We start from the raw sequence: 26,760 nt of genomic DNA on the forward strand, positions 1-26,760 counted from the left end.
GTAGCATGTCACATGCATTAGCTCAAAGTCAGTGTCCATGCCAAATTAAAGCTCTGACTGCAGTGCAAACAATGCAGCTTTTATCTGAGCAATTTCCTGGAAAGGTACATCATTGCTTCATTTCCACACAAATGCTACGCAAGCTGTCTCTGATACATCCACCTAGCAGATTTGCCCTGAGACAACTGGACAATTCAACAGTTGCACAGAAATCTCTGTACACAGATTCCCAAGTTGAGATGTTGCAGTGAGAGGGATTCATCCCACACTCTCTCATCTCCCTTGAAGAGAAGCCATGGCACTAGCCTGCATTGTTACGGTTCTCAGCTTAGCATATCTCCTCAGCGCTATGCCCCTGCACTGTGAACTCCTGCTTCCACAAATCCCAGACAACACTACAGCATCCAAGGTAAGAAAAGCCCTGCAGTGGGTCTTATTTCTTCTGGTGATTACACTCCAATTACATGCAATGACCAGGAAGGAACTAGGCAGTGGGAATCATCCCCTAAGATATTTGGGTCTTATGTCGGTGAAGCACACACAGTTTACATCACAATATAATACTCTCTCAAATATAAAACCCAAGGTAAAAAGATTAAAGTACAGGATTAGGAATCAGGAAACCTGGATTCTCTTCTTGTCTCTACAACAATCTATCTATGCATCTTCCGTGCCTCAGTTTCTCCATTTGTAAAACATGGAGAACACTTCCCTACCTAGCAAACACTGAATTCAAGTACATTTGCCACCAAAACATACCACTACTGTAAGTACTTAATTACTATATTATGTCACTATATAAATAGCGAATATTAGCTGGTAGTAGACCTGATGCAAAATGGGAAAGTATCCACATATGTTGTGACATATTCATAAATATGTTCAGTCCTGTTGGGTTTTGTAACAGCCCCGTTCTCTCCCCCCCACCCACCAGATTCCCCTGGGATTATATTTCAAAATCTTGACAAGTTTCCAAAATAAGTTAAAGTTTTAATGCAAAACAAATCCCACAATGTGACTTCACTGACCATTTAAAAGTGACAGAAGCAGGGCCGGCTCCAGCGGTTTTGCTGCCCCAAGCAGCCAAAAAAAAAAAAAAGCCGCGATCTCGATCTGCGGCAATTCAGCGGTAGGTCCTTCACTCCGAGTGGGAGTATGGGACCCTCCACCGAATTTCCGCCAAATGCCTTAAAGTGCCGCCCCACTCCGGAGTTGCCGCCCCAAGCACCTGCTTGATAAGCTGGTGCCTGGAGCCGGCCCTGGACAGAAGGGTGAAAGGGGAAAAAAACAGAAACCAAAAGCCACCTTAGAAAAATCAACACATTCAATATTTTTATCCACCATAAAGAATTCTATTTCTTTCTCTCTTTTTGGCTACTCTTGCTAGTTTTAGTGAGAACCTGACAAGGGCAAAGCGCAGTACTACTGCAGAATGTGAGAGCAAGACTTGTCACTGTAAAGACAAGTCATTCATTTTCCCTCTTGGAATGTCATAAGAGTCCCTTATTCTAGCCTCCTCCCCTGCCCCCTTTATCTTCACAGCTGCAGGGGAAATGGTTCTACATAGCTGGTGCTTCACAGTTCCCCTTTCACCTGCTGGAAATGGTGCTGATAGATAACGGTTATCTTGATGTGAACCCTACTGAGCAAGAGCAGCAGTTACTCATCAACCAGCATATCACAGTGTGAGACTGTTCACTCTTCAATGCCTCCTCTTCTTCCCTTTGTCCATCTGTGGATCTATTTCCCCCCTTACTCCATAGACTTTTCAGCACAAGGTTTCAATTAGCATCACCTGAACAAAGAGGGAACAAGGGAACGTTTGATAAAAGTTTCTCTATGAAATTTTTTCCCAGCGATTTGTATGTCTCTGTGTCTCCCCTCACTAGCTCATGTCTGACTAAGCCTCCTACTAACAGCACTACAGGAGTTTAATTTAGTTCCACCATCTTATTATTTGAGGGAAGTTGTATGGCTTGTGTTACACAGCAAGTCAAACTAGATGATCTCAATGGTCCCTTCTAGCCTTGGAATCTATTGGTTTGGGGATTTTTTTTCCCCTTTCCCTTGGTTTTTCTGACCTCTCCCATGGTTCCTGCAGCCAGGTTGGATTCTTTCTTGCTCTCCTAATCAGTCTCTCGCTAGGAACCCTGCATCTATATTAATGTACCAGACTGTCCCCTGACTGCTTATGCTGTATATGCCAGACCATGAATGTTCATGCACAGCGAAAACTTACCTATAAGCATTGGGCTGTACCATGAGCCATGCATTGCAGCCTCCATCTCTGCCTTGCTTTGTCCCAGCCTCTGCAGATTGAATCTCTCCTCTCCAAACAGCAGGTTCTGTTACAGTCCTGGAAGGACCTCTTCATGTTTGCCCAACTCTCCTCAGTTGCTTGTGCTCACCCTGACCTGTGGATATAGACAGAGGCCATCAGTCTGGCACTAAACTCTCTTCTGTTTCACATATGAGAGACAGAGAAGGTGGAAGAAGCTGTGCATATCCTGAGTTCCTTGCAGTATTTATACTCTGTATAAGTGTACCAACGTACCGCACGATACACCAGTGTATGTAATACACACAAGGCCGGTGCAACCATTTAGGTTGACTAGGCGGTTGCCTAGGGCGCCGAGATTTGGGGGCGCCAAAAGCGCCTCCAAATTTTTTTTTAAATGGTTGAGCAGCCCTGCTGCTAGGACAGAGAGGGAGTCTGGGCAGCCAGCGGCAGCCGGCAGCCCAGGGTGTCCCCTGGGTCAGAGCGCCTCCACGGTAGCCAGCAACCCAGGGTGTCCCCTGGGTTAAGGCGCCACCGGAGGGGGTGGCAGGCAGCTCCCGTGGAGCTGCCGCAGTGGTGCCTGTGGGCGGTCCGCTGGTCCGCGCTCGGCGATGGGAGCGCCGCATTCGTAGACGCTTGGACGGTCGGCTGCCCACGGGGCTCTGTGGACCGCCTGCACGGCGCACCGGACCCTCCGCAGGCACCACTGCAGCAGCTCCACCGAGCCACGGGACCACGTTGGGGCAGCGAAATGCCCTCTGCTAGGGCTCTCAAAACCCTAGCGCGGTCCTGAATACACACAGACACTAGGCCTATGTGAAGGCATGTACCCCATCAATTTATACAAGTACCTTCCTGGGAGAAAATACTAGCACTAAAGGAACCTTAATCGGTCAGAGAAGGTATAAAAGAACCAAGCGGCTGGAAGTCAAGCCAGGAAATTAAAATTAGTGATAAGCCCTGCCCCCCTCTTTTTTTTTTCCTTTTTTTTTAAACAAAATGAGGGTAATTAACCCATGGAACAAACTACCAAGGGAAGTGGTGGACTCCCCATATCTTGATGTCTTCATGTCGAGACTGGACACTTATCTAACAAAATATACATTTGTCAAACAAGTTACCAGGCTCAGTGCAGGGGTAACTGGGTGAAATTCTCTGACTGGTGTTATACAGGAGGTAAGGCTAGGCGATCTAATAATGGTACCTTCTGACCTTAAAAACTATTCTCTCTCTACTCTAATGGTAGAATTTGCTCCAAGTGTCTCAAGACAGCAGGATCCTTAACCTCACTTCTCTAGTTATAGCCTGTTCACCCTCTCTCTCTCTCTCTCTCTCTCTTTTTAGCAGGGACAAATGTCTCTCAAGCAACTCAACTTACCTTGAAGTCTCTATCAATAATGCCACACTGATCAAGTATGGTAAGAATCTGATGCCAAGAGGGAAGCAGAGCACACAGAGGCATCATTATCTAAACATAGAGGAGGGCAAGTGGATGGGGGTGGGCGGTCAGGAGTTTATATATTAGTTTCTCGGATGCATCTCATTGCACATTTGAAGCCTCAGTTCAGGGGGGAATCAGGTGACCGAACCCACTGAGAACTTGAGGGACAGATTCCCCCTTGGAATGATCCCCTCCTCATTGGGGCAGTTCTTTGCACCATTCTCAGAGAAATAAGATAGTCAGAGAGCCATGCACAACCATTTATGGCTGAACACACCAAGGAATCAGTCATGAGCCAGTTGCATATATCCATGTTAGGATGAGAGCCAGGCATCTTTGGCTCCTTAAAATCCCAGGCCATTATCTAAAAGATGACCAAAAAACTAAAGGCCTGCAACTTGTATTGAACTGCTGGGAGTTGGACTGGGCCCTACAGAAGAATCAGGACAGGACTTCTCTATACGTGATCAGATCCCTGAGCAGATGGTAGCAAAACATGTATTCATCTATAATCAGACCAATAAACTCACTGAACAATATTAGCAATTCTTGCAGGTTTATACTGGGTCTTGTTATACAGAATTAGGTTGAATTTAATATTCTTATTACCCACTCCCCAACTCCTGATCGTGTTCTCACAAAGCCAAGAACCAGCGCACCATGGGGAAGCTCATGAACAGCAGTTCAGAAGAAATTTTCCTTATTCAATACCAGCTGCATAAGGAGGAAAAGAACTACACAGGATTGTATCTTTATGGTATGCAAACCCCATTATAAAATAACTTGAAGCTGTGAGCGGGGGTATAAAGAATAAATATAAATATATGGAGATATAGCTATCTCACAGAACTGGAAGGGACCCCAAAAGGTCATTGAGTCAAGCCCCATGCCTTCACTAGCAGGACCAAGTACTGATTTTTGCCCCATATCCCTAAGCCCCCTCAAGGATTGAACTCACAGTCCTGGCTTTAGCAGGCCAATGCTCAAACCACTCAGCTAGCCCTCCCTCCTGTTAATTTTAAGTGGGGAGAGAGACCAGAATCATAGAATATCAGGGTTGGAAGGGACCTCAGGAGGTCATCTAGTCCAACCCCCTGCTCAAAGCAGGACCAATCCTCAGATGGATTTTTGCCTCAGATCCCTAAAAGAAGCTTCACCTCCATATAATAAAACTACATCAGAATTTTCAGTGTTGCCAGCGCTTATGATATTTGTCAGTTTTCTTGAAGCCCCAGCTCCTGGAGTTACAGGAATACATAAAAATTGCAGCTTTCATTTAAAAAAAAGTTTGTAGCCATCATAGTTGCAAAGAAAAGCTTGAAAATATGACCCAAGTGCACCCTGCAGTTTCAAAAACCAGAATTCCAAAAAAAAAAAATCAAAATGTATTGGTTTTGTAAAAGCACGTGATTGTAAGCCAATTTCATGATTTCAAGTGGCCTAATTTATTATTTTTTCACACTTGGGGTTGGCAATACTGAAACTTATAAAGCCCCCTCACCAACCAGATCACTCTACTACTCCACAAGGTAGAACTTCTCTTTACTCCTTCCAGCTCAGAAGCAACTACATAAGGAAAAATGTCCCAGCACTTTCCAAAGAGTGCCACACTCCTCCAGAGCAGTCAGAGAACTACCTAAGGACCCCCAGCACTTTGTGTAACATCTATCCCTCAGCAAGTCACAGGGAACTTGCAAGCACAGACAATAATGGCAGTCCCAACCACCACTTACAGCGGGTGCCTTTATAATTAACAGAAATGACACTGGAGAACAAGTGAAGGATATGGGGCATTAGAGAGCAATGCCCAAGTGTAATTTGGTGCTTGGACCAGCACTGGGGCTGTCACTCGGGAACACCTTAGTTGACTGTGTTCAGGAAGGGAAGGGAAGGGATCAGCCGAGCACTGCGGAACATTCTGGACACCTCAGCAGTGCTGGCACAAGATGGCCCTCTGCTGGCTGCCAGTGACCTACAACTTTTACATTAGGAGACATCCTGTCAGCCCATGGGGTGAACAAATGGAATCCATCGCCTGGGGCTCTTTAGTGTACAGTGGGTTTCCTTGGGCTACAAATCCTGATTTGGGGTACCGATCCTAAAGCAAAAATGTGCAGCTAAGATGCCATTTTCTCCCACCATACTGTGTACACCAAAAGCTATTTAGAAGTGAACTCCACTTACCTCAGACCCTTTTGCTTGGGGTGAGTGGAGATGCCATGCTATCCCTCTCCATCTCCTCCCATTTCCCTTCCTGTCCCACCCACATTCTCCCTCCATGCTGTCTCCCATTCTCATCCTTATATTGACCCACATGTCCCACCCACATTCTCCCTCCATGCTCTTCTGTCCCATTCTCATCCTTATATTGACCTCCCCTGTCTGTTTCCCTCTTTCTGGCTCTCTCTTCCCCCCGTGTCCTCCCACACACACACTCTCTCTCTGCACCCCTCCTCAGTCTCTTGCCGCCTCCTGTCCCTCTCCAGCCCCTTCAGACTCCTGCCCACATGCCCAACCCTAGATCCCTTAGAGAGGCCATCTTCCTAGCGTGCAGCCCAGCTTCAATCTCAGTGAAAATAAGAAGATATGGTGACAATCTTGACAGGGCAGCCTCAATTCCACATAAACTAAAGGAGAATGGCAGCCATCTTAACTCAGAGAAGCCTATGGCCTCCATCCTACTGAGAGTAATGGAAGATGGCAGCCAAATCACCACAAGGGCAATATTCACAAGAAGCACAAATACCAAATATTGTGAGAGTTGGACACTGTGCTCCCGTAACAGGGGGAGCGTCACTAGCCACTGAAGCCAGCCTCTCCAGTCCTGCCTGGCTCCTTTCCTGCTGGGGTGGTTTGGGGGAATGGGAGGGACGGGCTGAAGAACCACTGCCTAGAGTCAGCTGCTGAGATGGTGCCTGTGTTCTCAATCCTGCCTGAGGGAGTGGGGCTCAGGGCTGACTGAGCTGTGAGAGGGGAAACTGCAATCTAGTGCCCACAGAGACAGCCAAGTCCTGACAAGGGGGGCAGGGAGGATAGAACAGGAGGGACAGGCCCCACACCTTCTCTCTGTAACCGGCAGGGGAGGGAGGAGAAATGCTGAGGGAAAAAACTCACCCAGAGCCTATGCAACCCAGGAACATGGCTGGGATTCAATCCAGCAATTTACTAAGCCAAGTTGTCAGAAATCTGGGAGAGTGTGTGTGGGCCTTTCCCTTCATAAAAGCTCTGTAGAAGGGAGGGCCAGGTGAGCCACCTGCCTGCCTCCATGAAGGGGGAATGAAATCACCAGGGACCATTGAGGACAGGCCTTCCCCAGTTGGTAGGTCTGGGTCGGGTCGCATGGCAAGCGGGCTGAAGTGCCCATTGTTCTTGTTATGTCCCCCTCAGGACCATGAAGAATGGGCAGCAGTTAAAGTATTTCACAACAGACAGAACCCCCACTGCACCAGAACAAGAAGGAGGGGGAGCACCACATGCCCAAGCTGAGGAGAAAAGTGGGAGTTGTTCTTCCCGCTCTCGAGCATCCAAGAATGGGATTACACCCACCAAGCCAGTAACAGTCATGCCCCTCTCAGCTGCATTCAGGCTCTCCAGCCATATTAGCCCAAATGAAGCTCTGATGGTGGGTTTAAGTAGCTTTGGAAGTTCACTTCTGATTCACTGCTCAGCAAGTAGAGCACCGGTGACAGAAGAGCTGCAGGTAAAGAGTTCTAGGCTAAATGTGGGAAGCACACATTTTAACAAAGGGATTATTAGGTGCCTTGTAAAACTGATATTTCTATAAAACCATAATATGTATTTTCAATTAAGATAAGCACAAAAGATCAGAGGATTCATTTGTCAGTAAATGTATACCACACAGCTCTGGTGCATTGAAGCAATTATGTATTAAGCATTATGCCCTACGCTACACGAGCTAAAGGAGCACCACCATTAGCTAGCAGCAATAGTATACTGTTATCCTCTATATGAACCAGCCACTAGAGAAGAGCAACTTTACAAGTGTGTTATAAATATATACCCTGTGGGGGTTAACAGTCACAGCACAGATAAAGTGACATGAATGGAGAGGAGAGAGAATCTCTTACTAGAACAACCTGGTTAAGCGTCTCAAACAGAGAGAATGAAGAAACAGGGAGGGTAGGTAAGGAACATGGAAATTATATGCCTGAACTAATTATATTGATCAAGAGCCCACTGAACTGCTCTCTAATATTTAATGCTGCAATTCCTTCCTTTTTAAAACAGCCCGGAACCAAAACATGAGTAAAACTCAGTTGGAGGAATTCAGAGAACATGCTAAATGTCTGGGTCTTCGTGAAGAGGAAATAATTTATGCACCATGGCAGAAGGTAAAGTTCTCATTATGGATCAGTAAACATCCTTGGCCCCATCTTAAATGCCACACAACAATATTCTGAGGGGTGTCATGTTAGTCTGTATCCACAAAGACAATGAAGAGTTTGGTGGCTCCTTAAAGACGAACAAATTTATTTGCTTGTGGGTAAAAACACACTTCTTCAAATGCAACAATATTGTAATCCTCAGGAGCTGGGAGGGAACAAAAGGGGCCAGCCTCAGCTACAAGGAGTTTTATAAAAAATGAATAGTCTTAGATCACCGCAATGTATAGTCCAGGGGAAAATTTCAAAAGCACCCAAGTCCCATTTTTTAAAAAAAGTGACCTAGGCATTTAAGATCCTAAATGTCCTTGTAAAATTAATGGGATTTAGATTCTTAAGTGTCTAAATCACTTTTGAAAATGGGACTTGGGTGCTTCTGAAAGTTTTACTCCCAGAAAACAAATCTTCATCTGATGGACACGCATAGTCACAGAACAATGCACTAAAAACATGTGGTTTGTAAAGATCAAACCCAATCACCACCCCCTGCCCCCAGAACAGGAATTAAATACAAAAAGAATATAACCACAGACCCACTCTTCCATTATCTATAATATCTTACATTTATAGTATCATTCATACCAGAATAATTTATAAGCCACACATTCAAGGAACAACTCACTTATCACTAAAATGCAGCCATCTGTGGGGATGAACATGGCAACTGCTAACAGCACACAGCTACACCACACAGCAGTTTAGAACAGGGTTTCCTCAACCCATGAGTCAGAACCCAAAATTGGGTTATCAGAATGTTTTAAAGGGTCACATGGCAGCTCCTGTCCTACAGAGTTGGCTGGGCTCGCCTCCCTGCTCCAGGCACTGCAAGCTCTGGGGTCCCAGCACCACTCAGGTTTGGCCCAGGAGTCTGCGTAGGCCACATTTAAGTGAGTGGTACTGCAACCCCATGAGGCAGGTCACAAGTCCACTCACACAACTTTGGTCCAATCAGGAAGGCAGGAGGGATCAAACCTAAGCAGCACTGTAAGCCCAGAGGTTGCAATACCTGAAGCAGAGAGTCAAGCCCAGCCAGCCCCACAGCATAGGAGCTGCCACTGTGGAGTGAGTGCTAGCCAGGACCCCTCCTGCCCAGGGGCAGGATCCGACCAAAACCACCCCAGGGTAGGGCCGTAACCCAGGTGGGACAAGTGGAGCAGCCACCCAGGGTACAAAACCATGAGGGCAGCTCTGTCAGGCCAGCCCCCGCTCAGAGAGAGTGCCACCCTGCCTAAAAGAGGAAGGAAATAACTAGAAAAAAAAATCAGAGAGCTTGCTCACCCCAGGCCCTGAAATATCTAGTTATGGCTCAGTCCCAGGGCCTCCATCCCCAGACTATTTATTGGGTCACAATAGGCCATAAACATTTACAAATGCATCCTGATCCCCAAAAATTTGAAAAACCCCTGTTTAGGACATAAATGAAGAACGCCAAAGCTACCTGACTCTACAGGAGCTAATTTAGCCAGAAAAAGTTGTTCAGTCCAGAATTTAGCTAAAAGCTACAGATCTCACTCTGGATCTGGCAGAAAGTGTCAGCTGAACGACAAAACTCTTCAACAGCACATCATCCACCCTCCTGCCCCCATTTGTATTCCAAAGCATTCCTTAAGTATAGACTCCAAAGGAAGAGCACTCCCTGTCCCTACTGAATGACCAGCCCCACTTCCTATAGAAGTTTTGAGTTTTTCTAGGTCTCTCACTCAAGAAATAGCTCAAGGGTGCTGGAATTTGAAAGATTTGATAAAAACATAGCTTGAGACAGTAGAGCCAGACCCTTTTCCGGATTTAGTTTATACACACACACCAGGTTCGGAGGCTTATGTCCAAACAACTGAGGTCTCTAGGTAATTTTATAGTCCTGGCAGGCATACATTCTTTTCCAGACAAAATGGAGGTGCAGGGATAACTCTTACCATATAGGATCAGGTGCCATCTTCCCTGCTTCTTCAGAAATATCTGTTCCTAATTAGTACTTGAATCCAGCTTCAGGTGGTCTCATTAGGCAGCTCACCACTTAGAGGTTAATAGAGAAAGCTTAGTCCCAGAGAGAATTTGAGTACTTCCACATCAGAGCAACAGAGGAATTTCTCATGGGGAATCTCCCACACTTTCATATGACAAGTAAGGTCAAAGGAAAAACTACTGAAAGTAATGCTTTGAAACAATTGCCACTACTAAATTGAACAGAATTCTAGAAAGAACAGACAACCTGAAGCCTGTCTAGATTTGCTCCTTCTTTCCCCTTTGAGCAGCCAGCTCTCCCTGTAAGCCAATTTGCAATCACCTGGAGGTAGCTACTTGTTCCCAACAAGCTAATTATGGGTTGCTGCAAACTTAAAGGGACAACCCTACACTTGGACCAAGTTTAAGTTCTGGTAAAAATCAGAAGTTTTAGAAAAACCAATAGGAATAGTCCAGGTCAGTCTTGTTCTTTCAAAATTCTGATGTATAGGTGCTTTCAAAGAAAGAAAGAAAGAAAGATTCCCCTGCAGAGTCTGAGACTTAAATTCTTAGGGCTGCAAAGGTTTTGAAAGTGAAAGTGACTATAGCAAAACTAAGACTGACTTCTTTGATTTTTCTTGGCCAGGCTGAAAGAAATGCAAGTGAGCAGAGCAGAAGTAGTGACAAGCAAAACACATTTTAAGATGTTACATTTTCAATCTAGGGCATCAATATTAACATAGTTAAATAAATGTGTTGACAGAGGATTTCACTTCAGTACCTCTTAAGAATACAACTTTTAACCTAATTCCTTGAGCTTCTAAAAGGGATTTCACCCATTTTAATTCATCTAGTTTTCCCATACTCACTTTAGGGCATGCTTAATGTACAGGTCACAGCATAGCATTACTGTTGTTACATATAGTTCCTACTTTATATTACAGATTTAGAAGAACTATTAGCTGCCGTTCTAATCCCACCCAGAAAAAAAAAAGTTGTATGATCATAGATCAGCAGAATCCAGGGAATGGTGTAGGAGAGGTTACAGCTACAGTAACAGTATTAACCATGGGTAAAGCACACAATTAACACAGGCCCAGTTTCTCCCAACAGGGTGACTTAGTTCCTTTGGGGGGCTAATTTATTGCTGAGCAAAACACAAAGAAAAAGTGATCCTGTTGCTCTGAAGAATTCTCTCCTGTTGGTGCCATACTGACATCAGTTGTATTCACTGCATATTTTTCTCAGGAGGAGCTATGCCAAATGAAAGAAACCAAACAAACAATTCCCCAGGCAAGGAGACCCCAGCTACAGTACTAGGATAACTCTGAAGTGAGCACAGCTGGTCATCAGCAACTGACCACTTTACCTCTGCAGCAAATAAAAGTTTTCCTTATTATTTCTGTTGTGTATTGTTGATGCAACATCAATCAAGGGAGTTGCTCTACCAGATAGATCAGGGTTTAGTGAGGAGAGGAGAGATCACAGCTAGTTTTGATTTGCCTAGTTATTTGCAAATAAACAGACAGTTAATAGGCCAGCTTTCCACATCCTGGACAAATGGCAGTAACCATGGTTGCAAACCGTCATGAAACTTGGACATTTCTTCACTGCTGGCTCAAAGCACTGAGTTTTACACTGGTGGCTCAACAGCACCAAATGGGAAATAGAGGGCAGTTTTAACATTCAGTTCTCCACTGTGGAATCACATTGATATCACTCAATGTTGTGATCACCAGAAGAGGGCACTGTACCAATAACGGCTGGAAGGCACAGCTGATGTAATACACAGGGGAAAAGCCTCATTTCTGTTTTCCTTTAAAACAGCTGGATAGTATACATCAGGCTGAAGTGTAAAATTGAAGCTTACCTAGTCACAAACTTGGCTACCAGAATTAGTTATCTGTTCCTATGAGGAAATTCCTTTCTAAAACTTGTAGATGTGAATTAGAATCCCAGCTCCAAAGGATGTTTGCTCATTTCAAGGTCTTAGTAGAATGGGCCAGGGAAACTGACTGATCACTATGTTAGCAAACACAGTGACCATGTCAGATCTCTGAGCCTACACCAGTGGGGGTTCCATCATTCAGAAGTGGAATTGTTTCAATAGGTGGGATGTCATGAGCAGCCTGATTCCCAGTAACTCCAGCATGCCAAAACCAGAAATGATCAAGTAGCAGTGTCCCTTCTGTAGAGCTCTTTATTACAGGCTTTCCCAGAGAATCCCTGGGCGGCCTTACATAAGCACCTCACATCAGTTCATTAATGTAATGTCACAGCCCTATGAAGTGGGGAAGTTTTATTGTTCTTGAGCCAACTAAAATGTACAGATTAAATGACTCATCATGGAGTGACGCACCTGTGACAGCCAGGAATGGAACTCAGATTGCCTTAGTTCCAGTTCAGTCCAGCTTAAATCCTTAAACTAACCTGTTTCAACTCAAAGAGGAGGAAGATCATAAGAAATGCAAGGAAGAGGTGGAGTAGAAAGTAAATCCCCTCTCCCCTGAGCTAATCCCTCCTAGTTCTAGGTTGGTAGGTATTTAGCGAGCACTGCGATTTCAATCAGTTTTGTTCCTTCATTTCTCTCAATAGGGGAGAGGGAAAATAGGTGTCATGAGTGGTTCCTATAGTGAAAATGGAATTGTAGAGGTTTTTATCTCTCAGATGTACCCCTCATAATCTCAGGGACCGTCCCACAATTAAAAACACACCTCTACCAGACTGACAGTCTGGCTTAGCACCACGCCCCAAAAGGTCAGAGTTTGGCTCTGAGTGCCCAACAGGAGACCATTAACTCAGTAACACCCTCCACTGGTAATTGCCCCCAGCCTTTAGACTAGAGGATCCAGTCTAGGGAATGCTAACTCAAATGCCTCAGCTGATTGCAACTGCAAAAGGTAGTTTCTCAAATACTTAGGATACAATCTTGTTAAGGTTTTACAAATGAATAGAAATTCCTTGAACATCTGGAAGTACATAGGGACCATACAGTGTGGTCTTTGGAGGACTAGTGTAAAATGGTCCCCGTGATTAATTTTACTAAGCAAGTGGGTGGCTATGTTCTGCACTAGCTACCGTACTTGAATGGTCTGCCAGGGTATGCACATAGAGCATTTCATTGTTAATGGGCACTGTAAAAAAAAAAGCACATCAGGACGATGTCCTTTAAAACCCAAGTGCCAATACCTCGAGGGTGCAAACTAAATACAAGAAACTACAGATCCTTTATGCAGAAAAAAGATCCAGCTATTGAACAGAATGAGAACCGGGATTCACCAGCACCCACCACACAGACAATAGGTTAGTAATGGGATATGCCTGACTCATTCTCATTACCACAGTAAACATTTAGTTCTGCTTATACTCAGGTGTTCCCTTGAATTAGGATTCAAAGGGGATTCTGCTCTGACAGTCTTGCTGTCAGTTACCCTCAGTGAAGAAAAGGGGGGTTAGGAAAAAATTGGCCACAGTCACTCACACGGCACCAGTGAGTGGTGCACACTCAGAGAAAGGCAGGCACATGGTAGCTTTGATAGACCTTTATTAGCAGACTGTTCCCTCTATGAGGAATCTCATTGGTTAGATTTGTGTTCTGACAACTTGCAGTTACAGCTACAGACAGTCACATTTTGCATTGATTTTTGTATTCGGAATATTCCCATTAGGCCACACTGGTAGGAAGGAGCCATTGCAGAATTAATAGTTGGTCTCAAAGGAGGAGGTGAAAAAAAAAAAAAATCATGTCACTAATCCAGGTACAAAGTTAGATTTCCATCTGGCAAGAACAGACAGCAAGGAGAGTACCTGAGGACTGAAAGATCCCCATACTGCCAAAGCCTGTCACACCCGGAGCAACTGCCAGGAGTGCCTAACGAAGCCCTTCCCATTCCTACAAACTTCTCCATAGTGCATGTGTGTGTGAGGAGCACTGGGACTCAGCAGCAGGTCTGCCCACTCACCTTCAAACAGAACTGCAGCAGCTTCTGTCCAAGTGCAAGTTTCCTTCCACATTTCTGGAAACTGGCAACTTGTCTTATTTTTAAATCCCTGAGATTTTTTACCTCCCCCACAAAAATTCCAATCAACCCTTTCTCAATTAGCCGTTGAGACATCAACATACACAGACCTTCCATTTCCCCAGCTTGAGCCATCCACAGGAAATCCTTTCTGTCACACACATGCAAGGTGATTCCACAGCAAGGCAAGCCTCAAAATACACCATTCCGCATCCCTTGTCCCAGTGGACTGTTTCCTAGCTAATCAGTTCCCCTCCCTTCTATGGCTTACTGCTACAGGGAATTTCTCTTGACTGACTGAGGCCCTCCAATAACCAGCCCAGATAGAAAAAGAGCAGCTCAAGCTTTAGAGAACACTAGTGACCTCAGCGTCTCCCTCTGCTACTGAGCTGTGTGATGGTAAAGGTGCAAAGAAAATACAGAACTTTAAACAGGAGAAATACAAGGACAGTAACAATATTTAAACAAGCCTATAAAAATAGTTTACATAACTCTGTTCAAATAAATACAAAATAAATATGATTTAAGCAGTATGACATGAATGGAATACGACACTGGTCCATTTTGCCCCAAATCAAAAAGTTGGAGGAGGATCTCCTGGCCCCCGGAAGTCTGATCCTATAGACTGAAATAGCCCATAATACAGTCAGAGAAATTTTAAAGCCATTCCCTTCCCTTCCACCTACAAAAAGCACCCTCTGGGAGAAAAAGCAAGCAGTCGTCTTCAAACCCCTGACAAACCCGACTTCCTCCCAATGTCAGCTAACATCCCTTCCCACAACATTACTCCTAGCCTGGGGATTCCTTAGCCCTCAAATGCAAACCCTAACTCCAGTCTACAAAGAGATCTAAAGAGGGATAAATAGCAGCTTAGCCGCAGGGTTTGGAAAGGGTCAGTCGTCCCCCCTTGGCACCAAGCAGAACCTTGTTCAGAGTACCATGGAGGCTGCAGAGCCTTCTCCCATGCTGTGCCAGAAGCCCAGCTACAGAGATGGACAAGAGTAGCAGAGTACGGTCAGTTATTCAGTGAAGCCATGCATCAAGGCAACAGTCCATTCAGGGCTCTCTAGTTTTCCCCTTTCCAAACCTCTGCTGAGCATGAACGACAAATCCATCTAGCATGCAGCAATGCAGGCGAGCAGGCTCTAGTCTGCTGCTTCTGTTAGTAAGTGCATCTTGTTAGCAGGTTTATGAGAGAGATTTGATCTGATCTATAAAAATAAATAATCCTAATTCTTCACAGGCTGAAGGTTACTTAGGCCAGCCTGGAGTGGAAGAACCACTGCTCACCAGCCCCCAAAACTGGTACAGTTTAAAGTTACATTTCATGTCAGAGTCTTGGAAGCAGAACATGACTGTCTCCTACCAAAAGAAATACATGTAAACATATTAAATAAGTCTGTGGTGGCAGCACCAACACAAAGTTTGTACAATTTTAAAAAGGTAGGAAGTTAAACTGAATGGAAAAAAGCTCCTTCAGCATGTCAAAAGTTGCTACATATCTCCAGGCCAGCAGCTCTGTTTCTACATGTAAGATTCCCCACTCTACTAGGCTGCTGGAAACTGGCGTCAAACTTGCAGCTTGACACACAACCAGGAGTTGATCCCCTAGTCTCCCAATTGGTCCCCTGTATGCTTGAAGGACCACTTGATGGTTTAAGCAGAGATCTTGAGTAGCAAGATGGTAAAGGACACCAAATCCTCCCCATCCTGACTCACACACAACTGGATTTTCACAGCTTTGCTTAGTCAGCTTAGTGTCGACACATTCACAGAATGAGAGATGGCTATACACCCTAGGATTACAGCCCAAGATTTCAGAGTTCAGAATCCTTGGTGTCTCCTGGTCACCGTGACTGCACCCCCAGAGTCATCTTCAAGTTCTCATAAACCACGTAGCTGATGCTTACGGCTGGGATCACCTTCATGAAGTTCGGAGCCAGACCCCGATAAAGACCAAATGCTCCCTCTGTCTTTAGAATGTGTTTGAAGAGTCCCCTCATTGTCACCTCTGGAGCTCCCTCCACTGAAGCTGCAACAGAAACCACAAGAAATAGTAGAGCATGGATTAAGGTATGTTGTAAGAAAATGCCCATCTCAAAGGCCTGTGTTAGATTTGTTTATTGCACTCATACCAGCAGAGACTCTTGAGCTACACTGACGATATAGTTACATGAGAGAGAGAGAGAGAGATTAGGTGGCAGAATGAGGCTATGCCTCATATGCCTGCCATTTCCACGCACACCAGCTCAAGGGCTGACTAGATCACACAGGTAAAGAGAAGGAAAAAAATCGCTTGGTTATAGAGGCTCTCGGTCCCAGTGCCAAGAATGGCATAAAGTTCACATTGTTCTTGATCCTTGGCCTACAGATATCCCAGAGTTCAGCTGCACAGAAAAATTAAAATATGCCTTAATTCTGCAAGAGACTTTCCAGACCTCCACTGATACACACAGTGAGTTCCATACTCACTGCGCATATAGCAGCAGTCCAGACTCTCCTCTGGAATTCCAGAGCAGTTCTTACCTTGAGCCTGCATGCGTGTTCTCACAAGAGCCAGGGGATAACTGGCCAGCTGCCCACAGGTACTGGAGATGGTGCCACAAGCCAGGAGAACAAACACTCCGGGGTCAGCACTGTTTACAGCATAGCGTTGTAACCAGGTATTTTTTAACGTCTAGAAGAAATAGGTTAGGTGTTAGCTGAGAAGGACAGGGCATGGAACATCAAGAGACAGGCCCACACGAGGAGAGAAGCTGGGGTTGGAGGCTTGTGGAGATCTATGCAACGTCAACTAGAAATAACTGCAGAAGACAAGATCCTAGCTTGTCAGATATTCTTGAGCAGCTGCTGCTGCGGTCGCCACTGTAGCATCTGTGAAAGACACTAGTTAGCAGCTTTGCTGCAGTGACTCCCTCATCCAAAGGGCAGGGCCATAGATTGCCACAAGGCCTGTGCTGGAATCATTTTTCCCCCCCATAGGCCATTTGTGTTAATCTCAAGGGGCATGTGCAGAATTTAACCAGGAAGGTTTTATACTCCTACATTAGAGACATGCACGACCTCTCCCTGCTTGTCCCGAAAGTGAGATATCCCAGCCCCACAGAAGCCAGGCAGGCGCCGTACCTCATAGACTGCCAGGTCAATACCAGCATATGGAATGATTCCTAGCATGTTGGGGATGTAGCCTTTGTAGAAGGCAGCCATTCCTTCCTTGGAGAGGATGTTCTTGGCGCAGTCCAGCATGCCTGAATACTGTCCTGTCTTCCGCAAGGCCATTCGGGTCTTCAGAACCTAACACAGCATAAGAGCATGGACTCTGTGAATGCAGCAGAGAATCCTGTGGCACCTTATAGACTAACGGACATTTTGGGAGCATTGACTCGTAGGGTGAAACCCATTCGTAGAATGCAACTGGTAGTGGCACATTCCCGGGCAGGTAATATACTAGCAAGCAAGCTAGAAGATTTAAATAGAGGTATTTATACGGGCAATAAAGTGCATTCTCCCGTAGTCAATCAGGCGGGAGATGAGCCTTCTGTTCTAGCAGCTGAGAACTGGTTCTGTATGCCAAGCCATTCCACATCTTGTTCAAAATCCTGAGCTGAAGTGATCCAGCACTCAGGATGAACAACGACTATGATAGCTGTTCAAACTAACAGCATACAGAACAGTTCTCTCCTCCCTTGTTTTCAACAACCCGCAGCGCTGAGACAGGGCTTCACCTCCCTGATGAACCAACCTCGTTATCTCTACTGCTCTGCTAGCTATATATACCTGCCCTGGAATTCCCACAGATCAAAAAAATATCGCTTCTGAAGGAATGAAGAACAGCATGGACAGAAGTGGGTATTCACCACAAGTCATGCCCAAAGTCACTTAGTCTAATAAGTCAACAGGATCTCTGCTGCTTTTAACAGATCCAAACTAACACGGCTAACTTTACTCGATACTTTCACGTCGTTGATAGCTACAACAGCATGGGAGCAGAACAGTCACAGTAATCTGAAGGGAGCTAATCCCTCTATCACAGGGAACATACCAGCTCAATCTCAAGATAACCCATTTCGGCATTACATGATGCCCGTTACTTAAGACATGCCCTTGTACCACAGTAGCAATATAAGCCGCGGCCCTCTAGCACCATGACACAATTCGCCTCACAGCTCGCATCAGCTTCACATTACCAACACCAATTTCTCCACTAATGACTCCCATGGTACGCCCCTTCCCTATGTATGGAGTTAAGGTATGCCAACACCCAGCCTCTACTCCAACTTTTGGTAAAATGCTTTACTCCTGGAGTACTGACCCTGCCAGAAAACCAGCCACCGCTCATGAATTTCAGCATGCTCCTGGTCAGTGCTGAACGTGTTTGATACGTAGAAACAATAAATATTTAATGATCAAGGAGGCTCTCGCAGTGAAAACATTTGACTGGCTGGACCAATAACACCTCCTCCTTCAGAGGCAACCACAAAGGTATCCTCTTTTTCACTTGCTGGTTTTCTGCACAGGCTGGAAAGCAAAGTGTGAACACCCACTCTGTTCCAAACCATTCACTCCATTACTTTGACGTACTTACATGCTACGCATTTCGTCACTCTGCCAGGGGGTGAAGGTTGTGAAAGGCAAAACTGGTACCCCAATGCATTGGGATGAGGGGAGCTTGCCAGGCATGGCAATAGAGTTATGCCCCTACTCTCCCCTCGAGCTTCCCTTAGGCGGCCAAACATTTATAGACCCTGCTGATGGTAACCATCCATTACATGGCTAGCTGGATGCCTTTTCAATTCCAGGAACGGCCCCCTCCACTCCACTGGCTCAGATCAACTTTCAGATAGACTTTCCCTTACCTGGTGCTCAATAGCCATGATGAATGGCAGACTCTGGCGCAATCTTCAGGACCGGAGCCATCCCCGCCAAGCGACTGGGCCACCCTCTCCGGATCATATGGGTAAAGCCACCAACGATGCACATGTGTGTACTGCGGGAGCATGGACGGCAGGGAGGAAAGGGGGAGAATTCTGATTGCGCCTGATCACAGCTGCCTGTAATCGCTGGACAAGGCATTTCTTTATCTACCCAGAGATTTAAGGAGCTTTAACCCTTCCCAGATTACATTTATAAAAAAAGGGGGGGAAAAAGGTATTTTTGGGTTTTAATTCTGAGATCAGTTAACTGATTAAGCCACCTGAGTCCCAGCCCATCACAGCAGGAAAGGGAGGGAAGCATTCTTGCACAGACACCTCCCATGAGCTCCGGTACAGGTAGAAGAGGCTTCTCAGCTAAAAGACAAGGACAGTCACTGCTAATTGCCTGCCGAAGCAAAGTCCAAAATCCCTGCTGCGTAACTCTGCTTCCTACATTGATTACACTTCTCTGCCCTGTGAACCTGGAGCCAGGAGACCTGCCAACAAGTCAACTCAGTCATTTCCAAGGGCCGGTTCTCAAATCAGTGACTCCTCTTGAGCCAGTTCCATGGAAGTACGTTTCCCAAGGCTGTTGGGTACAAGGTGGTCTAGCTAGGACCAGTGATGGCTCTCTCATCTGCTCAGCTCCTAAAGTTTTCATATCATTGTGACAATTAACAGGTCAAGAATGGCTTTTACATGGCTAGAAATGATATTTGGTACAGACCAAAAAGCGGCCACCCACCAATGTGGAAGTAATAAGACTGAGTCCAACCAGAATCAGTCACTTGTCTGGACAGAGTTTCAGGTCTGCTGCTAGGATCCATTTAATTGGACCAGTGCACTAAGGGAAGCAGCATGTGCACCTTCATAAAACTAAGTTATCTTTGTTTTTTGCCCTACCTGCATGAGCACTTTCAGCCGGTCCAGTGGAGCCGTGCAGGTTCTGGACACTGCACCTGCACCTCCACCCGCAACCAGATGTCTCCACCACATGCCTGTCTGCCTCTCTTCCACTGTGAATTCATCAGGGACTGTCAGATTTTCTCCCACATCAAAGATCTGCAAAGGAAGGAACATGGTATTAAGAAGTGCTTGGAAGGATAGAGTTAGGTAAGTAGCTTCTTGTCACGTCCTCAGAGATCCCGCTGTCAGTCACCTACAACTTCCCTTGGCTTGAGGACTTAAATAAATAGCTATAAAGCACTGAACATGAGCTTAATATTCAAATTCCCAGTTTGTTTGCAAGTCGTAGCTGTTATGTTTGACCACACACAATAAAGGAACTGGCAGTGCCAGAGAACATGCAAGTCATCACCATGTAACAATAGCCATACTGGGTCAGACCAGTCTGATAGTATCTGACAGGGGTTGGTGCCAGATGCTGCAGAAGGAATGAACAAATAGGGCAATTTCAAAAGACCCAACCTCTGTCATCCACTCCCAGCTTCTGGCATTTGGAGGCTTAAGGACACCCAGAGCACGAGGTTGAGTCCCTGACCATCCTGGCTAACAGTCATTGATAAACCTATCCTTCATGAACTTATCTAATTCTTTTTTTAACTCACTTATAATTTTTGGCCTTCACAACATCCCATGGCAATGAGTTTCACAGGTTGACTGTGTTGCATGAAGTAGTATTTCCTTTTGTTTGTTTTAAATCTGCTGCCTATTAATTTCATCAGCTAACAAAAGAACTAGGGGCTATGTGAGAGATAAATGATACTTCCTCCATACCATTCATGATTTGATAGGACATGGGGACCCCTCACATTTTAATGACTCCAGTTCAGGAGGGCTTGGGACTTGCCAACCCTTTGGGCTGCCCCAATACAAAATGCCTAACTTTAATGATCAAAATGACTAACCAAAGGCAGTGGGGTGTGGAAAAAGGTCGGTCACTTTTGGAACCTTCTGGCGCTCAGCCAGTCTGCTCTCATTATAAAAAGCACTGAATAAATATATCAAGGAAGGGCTGATGCCTGTCATATCAGTTCCTGGTATTGGCAGGTCCTGAACTAGCAGGAACTAGTCTGAGCTCTCAGAGCTGTGATCCAAGTCAACCTGTTTGCTTGCTCTCCCCTCCCTCAGAAGGTCCAGTTGTCACCTGTGGCAGGGACTTCAGAAGCTATGCCAAGGATATATCAAAAAAAATAAGCAGGACGTGACCAAGCTTCTAGAGCTAGAAGGCAGCTACTGAACCAAGAAGAGAATGATGGGGACTTGGTACATGCTACTGGGAAGTGGCACTCTTATCAAGAAATTGGGGAAGGATCAGGTCTGCTTTGGCAGAGGAATTTTTTTCTTTTACCGTTGAGTGCTTCCAGTACAGGATGATCTCAGGAATGTTCTCCACTGGGTGCAGCAGGTGATAGTCTCGCCACTCATTCCAGTCAATTGTCATAGTTCCATTTTTATCCATGCTGCAAAAAACGTGTATTACAAGCAAATGAACAGGAGATGGGTGCATGGCCCCACTGAGGGAGAAACTCCTCCTCACCCCCCTCTTGGTTATTCAGGGCTCATCCCCTCACCCCAAAGTAGAAACCTTCACAGGGCAACTACTGGAAAGTGTTACAAGGGTTGAAAGGTACAAGACACTGCTAGGGAATCCTCTCCTCCCAAGCCATGCAGACAGTAGGGGAAATATGCCTCATTTTTTTCCCTCCCCACTAGCCACACCAAAGGATTTGTTGCGCCCCCCTCCCACCATGGTTAGAACAAAACAAAAAAATAAGAACTCTGGCACTGCAGAGAAGATAAGGAACTGGCAGAGACTAAAGTTACACAGGTACTTACTAGGTGACAGGACCCCAGAAATGGCCTGTCCTTATTCTGACAGACAGGCAAACAGACAGAGGGTAGGATGGCAAAGGAAAGAGGAAAAACAGGACAAATAAGTGACTTACAGTGTTAGTGCCACATGCATAGTGCTAAGCATTTCAGTATAGTAAGTAAACATTCCCTCTCCAGAGCAGCAAGCTGTGGGTGACACGGTAGAGGCACATGGGATGCCGGTATGATCAAGTGCATGCCCTTCTCCACAGTAGGCTAGTGAAGGATCTTTATCTGCAAGGCTCTGAGATCTTGGGGTGAGGGCTACAAGCATTCTTCTCCATTCATTCTATGGAATGGGAAGGGGGAACTGAACTCCTCAGAACCTAGAAGAGGACTGTGCAAAGATGAAATTCCCACCTCCCTGGAAGTATCAGATGGTAGCCATGCTGGAGACAGAATACCATCTTTATAGCCCAGTGGTCTGATCTAGCATCACAAGTCACTGTTCTTATTCATTCTATTTGACCAATGTTCTTGCTCTTTATTCCCCCCTGCCCCCATTTGATTCAAGCAGATTGAGCAAATGGGTCGCAGTTCTTCAGCCTCCATAGTGCATTATAGTTTTCAATACACAGAAGATTCAAAAATGTAGAGAGAAGTGATAGGTCTGAGGAGGGAGAGCTGCAGTCATTAGGAGTGTATACAGGCAGGGAAGAGGAGATAAGATGACTCTTTATATTTCCTTCTCTCCTATGTAGAAGCTGAGGTGTAGAAGCCAGCTGAAAACTCACCTCTTGAGGATCTTCTCAGCCTGCTGTTCAGAGATCTTGACTCCCAGATCCCGGAGGGATTGCATGATCTCCTGGGCATCGATACGGCCTGCAAAGATAAAAGCCAGTGAGCCCAGAGACCATTTATCCAAAGAGGTTTCAGGCTGACCTGCAAAGGCCACTAATCCTCTAGGACTATTAGAAAGAGCCTCACCATCATTCTTTTTATCCAAGCTCTTGAAGACCAGCCTCAGTTTTTTCTCATGATCTTGGAGATAGTGAACAAACTCCTCAAAGTCCAGCTGCCCATCCAGGTCCTTGTCTCCAGCTTTCACAATTTTCTGTTTTGAGGACATCAAAACAATGTCAGTTCCTCGTTCATTCAGATCCGTTTACCCCATCTTTCTTCTTCAAGACACCCCCTTTATGTAACACTAATCAGTTAGCTAGACAGACAGCGGGACGCACATGCAGCATCAAGAAAAGTTCTCCTCCAAACTGGGCTCAGCTTTACCCAGGAAGTGATCAGCATGGAACTGTGCCAATCATGTGTGTAGCAAATGGAGGGCAGGAAGGAGAGGCCAAACTGATTCCAGGCACATGTCTTCACAAGTCAGTCACATAGACCAGATTACTCATACCTATGCAACTGATATCTAGCTAGTTAAGTGTCAGACTTGTTGTAATATACAACACCCTATGCCATAGATTAGAATTGCTTAGTGCCTCTGTTTGAGATTCAAATAGAAGCATTAGGATGGCAGGAGGATCATAGAACCTCAGTCAGATTTTCCCCCTCCCAATCCAAGCTTTTAGTTAAAAGCAGAGTTTTCTTCCTCCCCCAGTGCATGAAAAGGAAAAACACCACTGGTAATAACCAATCCCAGCCAGCAAGAGCCTGTTACCAACTGAAGTCCATCTCCCATGGACAGTGTTAGCAATAAAAGCTATGATGCCAGCATGAACTGGTTTAGCCACCCTGCAGCTATACAATTAGGTAGACCTGAATTGTACAAGGTCCCTGGGAGATGCAGATTGAACAGCAAAGGTTTCTTATAGGACAGCAGACAAGACAGAGCACTTACATCAAGATGGGAATCTAGCCCAAGCAACTGGCAAAAGATAGGGAACTTTGGCCTTTCACACCTCAACTCACTCCAGCATGAGGAAATAGCATATAGCCTGCCCTGCACATGGGCACATAGCTACTTGTTAATCAGGCAGGAGAAAGCCAGACTGCACAGAGCAATAATTTAGGTCAGTCAGTTCCTGCTCTACACCACACTTGCTAGTTGCCTTGCACAAATTACAAGAGCCAACAGTGACCAGCAACAAGTAACTCAGTCTAGTCACATTCTCTATTTCACCTCCCTTTTGGATTATAATGCTAGTTATTCTCTCTGCAAACAGCAGCTGGCTATTATTGTAACAGACCTCAGTTCTGGACTCCCACATGTCAGACCCTTTAACAAGTCCTGCAATTACCCATACCTAACATTAATTTGTAAGGCAGGTTCTCAATGAAAGTATTTCAAAAAGAACATGCTAAGCCAAATTTATTCCAATATTTCTTAAACCTATGAAAGCTAGCCTCACTCAGATGCTTTTAAATCAAGATACATCATTTAGTTTTAAACCCTATATGTAGCTACACACACTTGGCCACTACATTTAAGGTTAAAGTCAGACAAACACCCAGTTGGTCAATTTTGATCCCAGGGCAACCCAGGATCATTCCTGAGAGTCTAAAAAAATAAAATGAAAACCTGAACCACAGTGACCTTAGAGATATGCCCACCCTGTTCCTAGTCTGCAGACAGTCATATGACAGTTGTAAAGGACACAGATGGGGCCCCATATTCAACTTGTAGGCTAAAGATAGACAAACACCTCTGGCATGTCAGCAGATCAGTGTCAAATAACTGATCAGGCTTCCCCCTAGCAGATAATCCCTGACCAGTGGAATTCACAGCCTCCATAAAAAACAGTTAGGAGAGCTGGAAGGCTCTCTTCTTCCTATGATAATTCCTGACAGTTATCCCCATCTCTTCTGTGATAACAGGAACAATGATAGTTAGGCAGTTTCTACCTGATCAGGCTTGCTAAATTAATCACTCCAAGCTTCACTAAGCAATGAAGGATGCAAACTGTTTCTAAAGTCACAGCAGTGGGCTTGCATCAAGGGCATTTCTGGGATTCTTTCCTACTTGTGCAGGAGGCAGGGTGACCAGACATCCCAGTATTATCGGGACCATCCGATATTGCGGGCTTTTGTGTTTCAGTTTTTCACACTTGCTATCTGGTCACCCTAGCAAGGAGTGTACATGTTATACCTTCAGCATCCTCTTCAGGGATATGCGTGAGAACTCATCCCTGTCTCCTTGCCTTCAGCGACAAACAGGAATCAGTGCAGCAATTTCTATTCTGTACTCTGTCAATACATGCAGATACAACACTAGCACAGCTGTGCTTTTGCAACGTTAAGTTTGTTAAGTTGCTAGTGTGTGCCATGATCCCCTGCATAAAGTGCCTTTCCAGTTGTTCCCCTGCCCCTCCTCAGTTCTTATTCACAAATCTGCCATGCACTCAATCTCCTGGAATACATAAGCAGTCACCAGTGCCCTTAACAGCATAGTCATCTGACATGCAACTAGCGCCAGCAGCAGTGTGCTGAAACAGAAGGGACTGCAGTGGAGTGGAGAGAGGGTGAGTATTTAATTCTAGTACAGGGGTGGCCAACCTGAGAAGGAACCAGAATTTACCAATGTACATTGCCAAAGAGCCACAGTAATACATCAGCAGCCCCCTCTCAGTTCCCCACTTTCTCCCGCTCCCAGCGCTTCCCACCCACCGGCAGCTCCACTGATCAGCACCTCCCCCTCCCTCCTGGAAGATCAGCTGTTTCATGACATGCAGGAGGTTGGCTAGGGGGAAGAGAGGAGCGAGGGCACACGTGCCCTCGGGGTGAGAAGAGGTGGAGCAGTGGCAAGACCTGTGGCAGAGCCAGGGGTTGAGCAGTGAGCACCCCCCAGCACACTGGAAAGTTGGTGCCTGTAGCTCCAGCCCCAGAGTTAGTGCCTGTACAAGGAGCCGCATATTAACTTCTGAAGACCCGCATGTGGCTCCAGAGCCACAGGCTGACCATCCCTGTTCTAGTAAGTTGAGCTTCTGTAGTAGAGGGCTTTATGTGAAACATTTGTGGGTGATGCTATAGCCTTGCCTACACCATGAACTCTTCCATGCAGGGTTTAGACATGGTTGCTGAAGCCGTGGTGAACACGGTTTGTGTCTGTCTACACTTGCTGCTAAACAGTGCACAACACATGTTTAGCTGCACCCATTGTGAGAAAGGGTTCAAACTTCAGAGCAGACACAAGATGTAGGTGCACATGCTGCTGGATGCCAGTACACAAAAAGGGATGGAGGACAGGCAGTAATGAGGAGGGGGCTAACACTACAATCCTACAGGGACTGTCTAAGAGCAGATGAGACAATGTTAAGAAAGAAAATGCCAATGTCTTCCCCCCAGAACTCAGTAGGATACCATGCAGTTAATCAACCGGTTTACTCAAGAGCTCCTAAATTCAGCCAGAATGAACTATAGGGGAAGATACTTAAAACAGCCTCTAAGGGGAAAGGATACTTGGCTCCCATGTCTGTCCATCTCCCAGCCCCCACAGTTGACTCCCCTTTAAGGTGAGGGAGCGAGCCTAAGAGGAAAGACTTCTGCCCTACAGCGTGCTGCCAGCAGCCCCTGCAAAGGGGCAATGGAAAAGATGATGGCAGCCCATGCCTCTGGCTATAGGTATGAGCAGCAGGGGCCACAAGCAAGCTTGTTTCCCAAACACTCGTCAAGCCAACTAGTCCCAAAGATCTTGATACACCACTTTCCCCACCCTAGTCCCAAGCCATACCTGTTTCCACTGGCGGTAGGTAGAGAACTCCTGGGAAGGAACGAAGAGGCTCAGGCGGAAGATAGATTTGAGCTGGGCAGGGAGCCCCTTTGACTCAAAGTATTGGAACTCTGTCTGGGACTCCCCGAACACTGGCACATACAGACACAAGCAGAGCATGTTTCTGTACCAGCAACTCAGGTCCTGACCTACACGGCCAAGCGGTCTGAGCAATCCCCTGCTGGAGCTAGTTTCAATGCCTAGGGGAAAGGAAATGCCGGCAAGTCTCATGACACATGGCTATGAGCTGTCCGTGCTCAGCTG

At 45.8% G+C, this 26,760-nt stretch overlaps 2 protein-coding genes across 2 annotated transcripts in view; one reads left to right on the forward strand and one right to left on the reverse strand.

Moving 5' to 3' along the window:
- Window positions 1–295: 295 nt before the first annotated feature.
- LOC116835123 (alpha-1-acid glycoprotein 1-like) lies at window positions 296–11,383 on the forward strand. Its single transcript, XM_032797649.1, has 6 exons — window positions 296–409; window positions 1,543–1,685; window positions 3,623–3,696; window positions 4,363–4,476; window positions 7,968–8,071; window positions 11,315–11,383. The coding sequence occupies exons 1-6, from the start codon at window positions 296–298 to the stop codon at window positions 11,381–11,383; spliced, it is 618 nt and encodes a 205-aa protein (XP_032653540.1).
- A 2,207-nt stretch (window positions 11,384–13,590) lies between these two features.
- Window positions 13,591–26,760, reverse strand: part of SLC25A25 (solute carrier family 25 member 25) — a 36,144-nt gene continuing 22,974 nt past the window's right edge. Inside the window, 12 exon segments of the mRNA XM_032797728.2 lie at window positions 13,591–16,114; window positions 16,609–16,759; window positions 17,209–17,376; window positions 18,361–18,413; window positions 18,416–18,447; window positions 18,917–19,069; window positions 19,461–19,477; window positions 19,899–20,057; window positions 21,307–21,418; window positions 21,795–21,830; window positions 22,565–22,652; window positions 22,758–22,884. Coding sequence (XP_032653619.1) covers window positions 15,930–16,114; window positions 16,609–16,759; window positions 17,209–17,376; window positions 18,361–18,413; window positions 18,416–18,447; window positions 18,917–19,069; window positions 19,461–19,477; window positions 19,899–20,057; window positions 21,307–21,418; window positions 21,795–21,830; window positions 22,565–22,652; window positions 22,758–22,884 — 1,281 coding nt within the window. The 3' untranslated portion in view covers window positions 13,591–15,929.

This window comes from Chelonoidis abingdonii, chromosome 24, assembly GCF_003597395.2.
Source record: "Chelonoidis abingdonii isolate Lonesome George chromosome 24, CheloAbing_2.0, whole genome shotgun sequence".
In the NCBI taxonomy this organism is placed as follows: domain Eukaryota; kingdom Metazoa; phylum Chordata; order Testudines; family Testudinidae; genus Chelonoidis; species Chelonoidis abingdonii.

Coding starts and splice junctions, on each gene's coding strand:
- LOC116835123 (XM_032797649.1), top strand. CDS start 296: ATGGCACTAGCCTGCATTGTTACGGTTCTCAGCTTAGCATATCTCCTC. Junction 410..1,542: donor ACAACACTACAGCATCCAAG/GTAAGAAAAGCC, acceptor TTATCTTCACAG/CTGCAGGGGAAATGGTTCTA. Junction 4,477..7,967: donor CACAGGATTGTATCTTTATG/GTATGCAAACCC, acceptor TTTTTAAAACAG/CCCGGAACCAAAACATGAGT.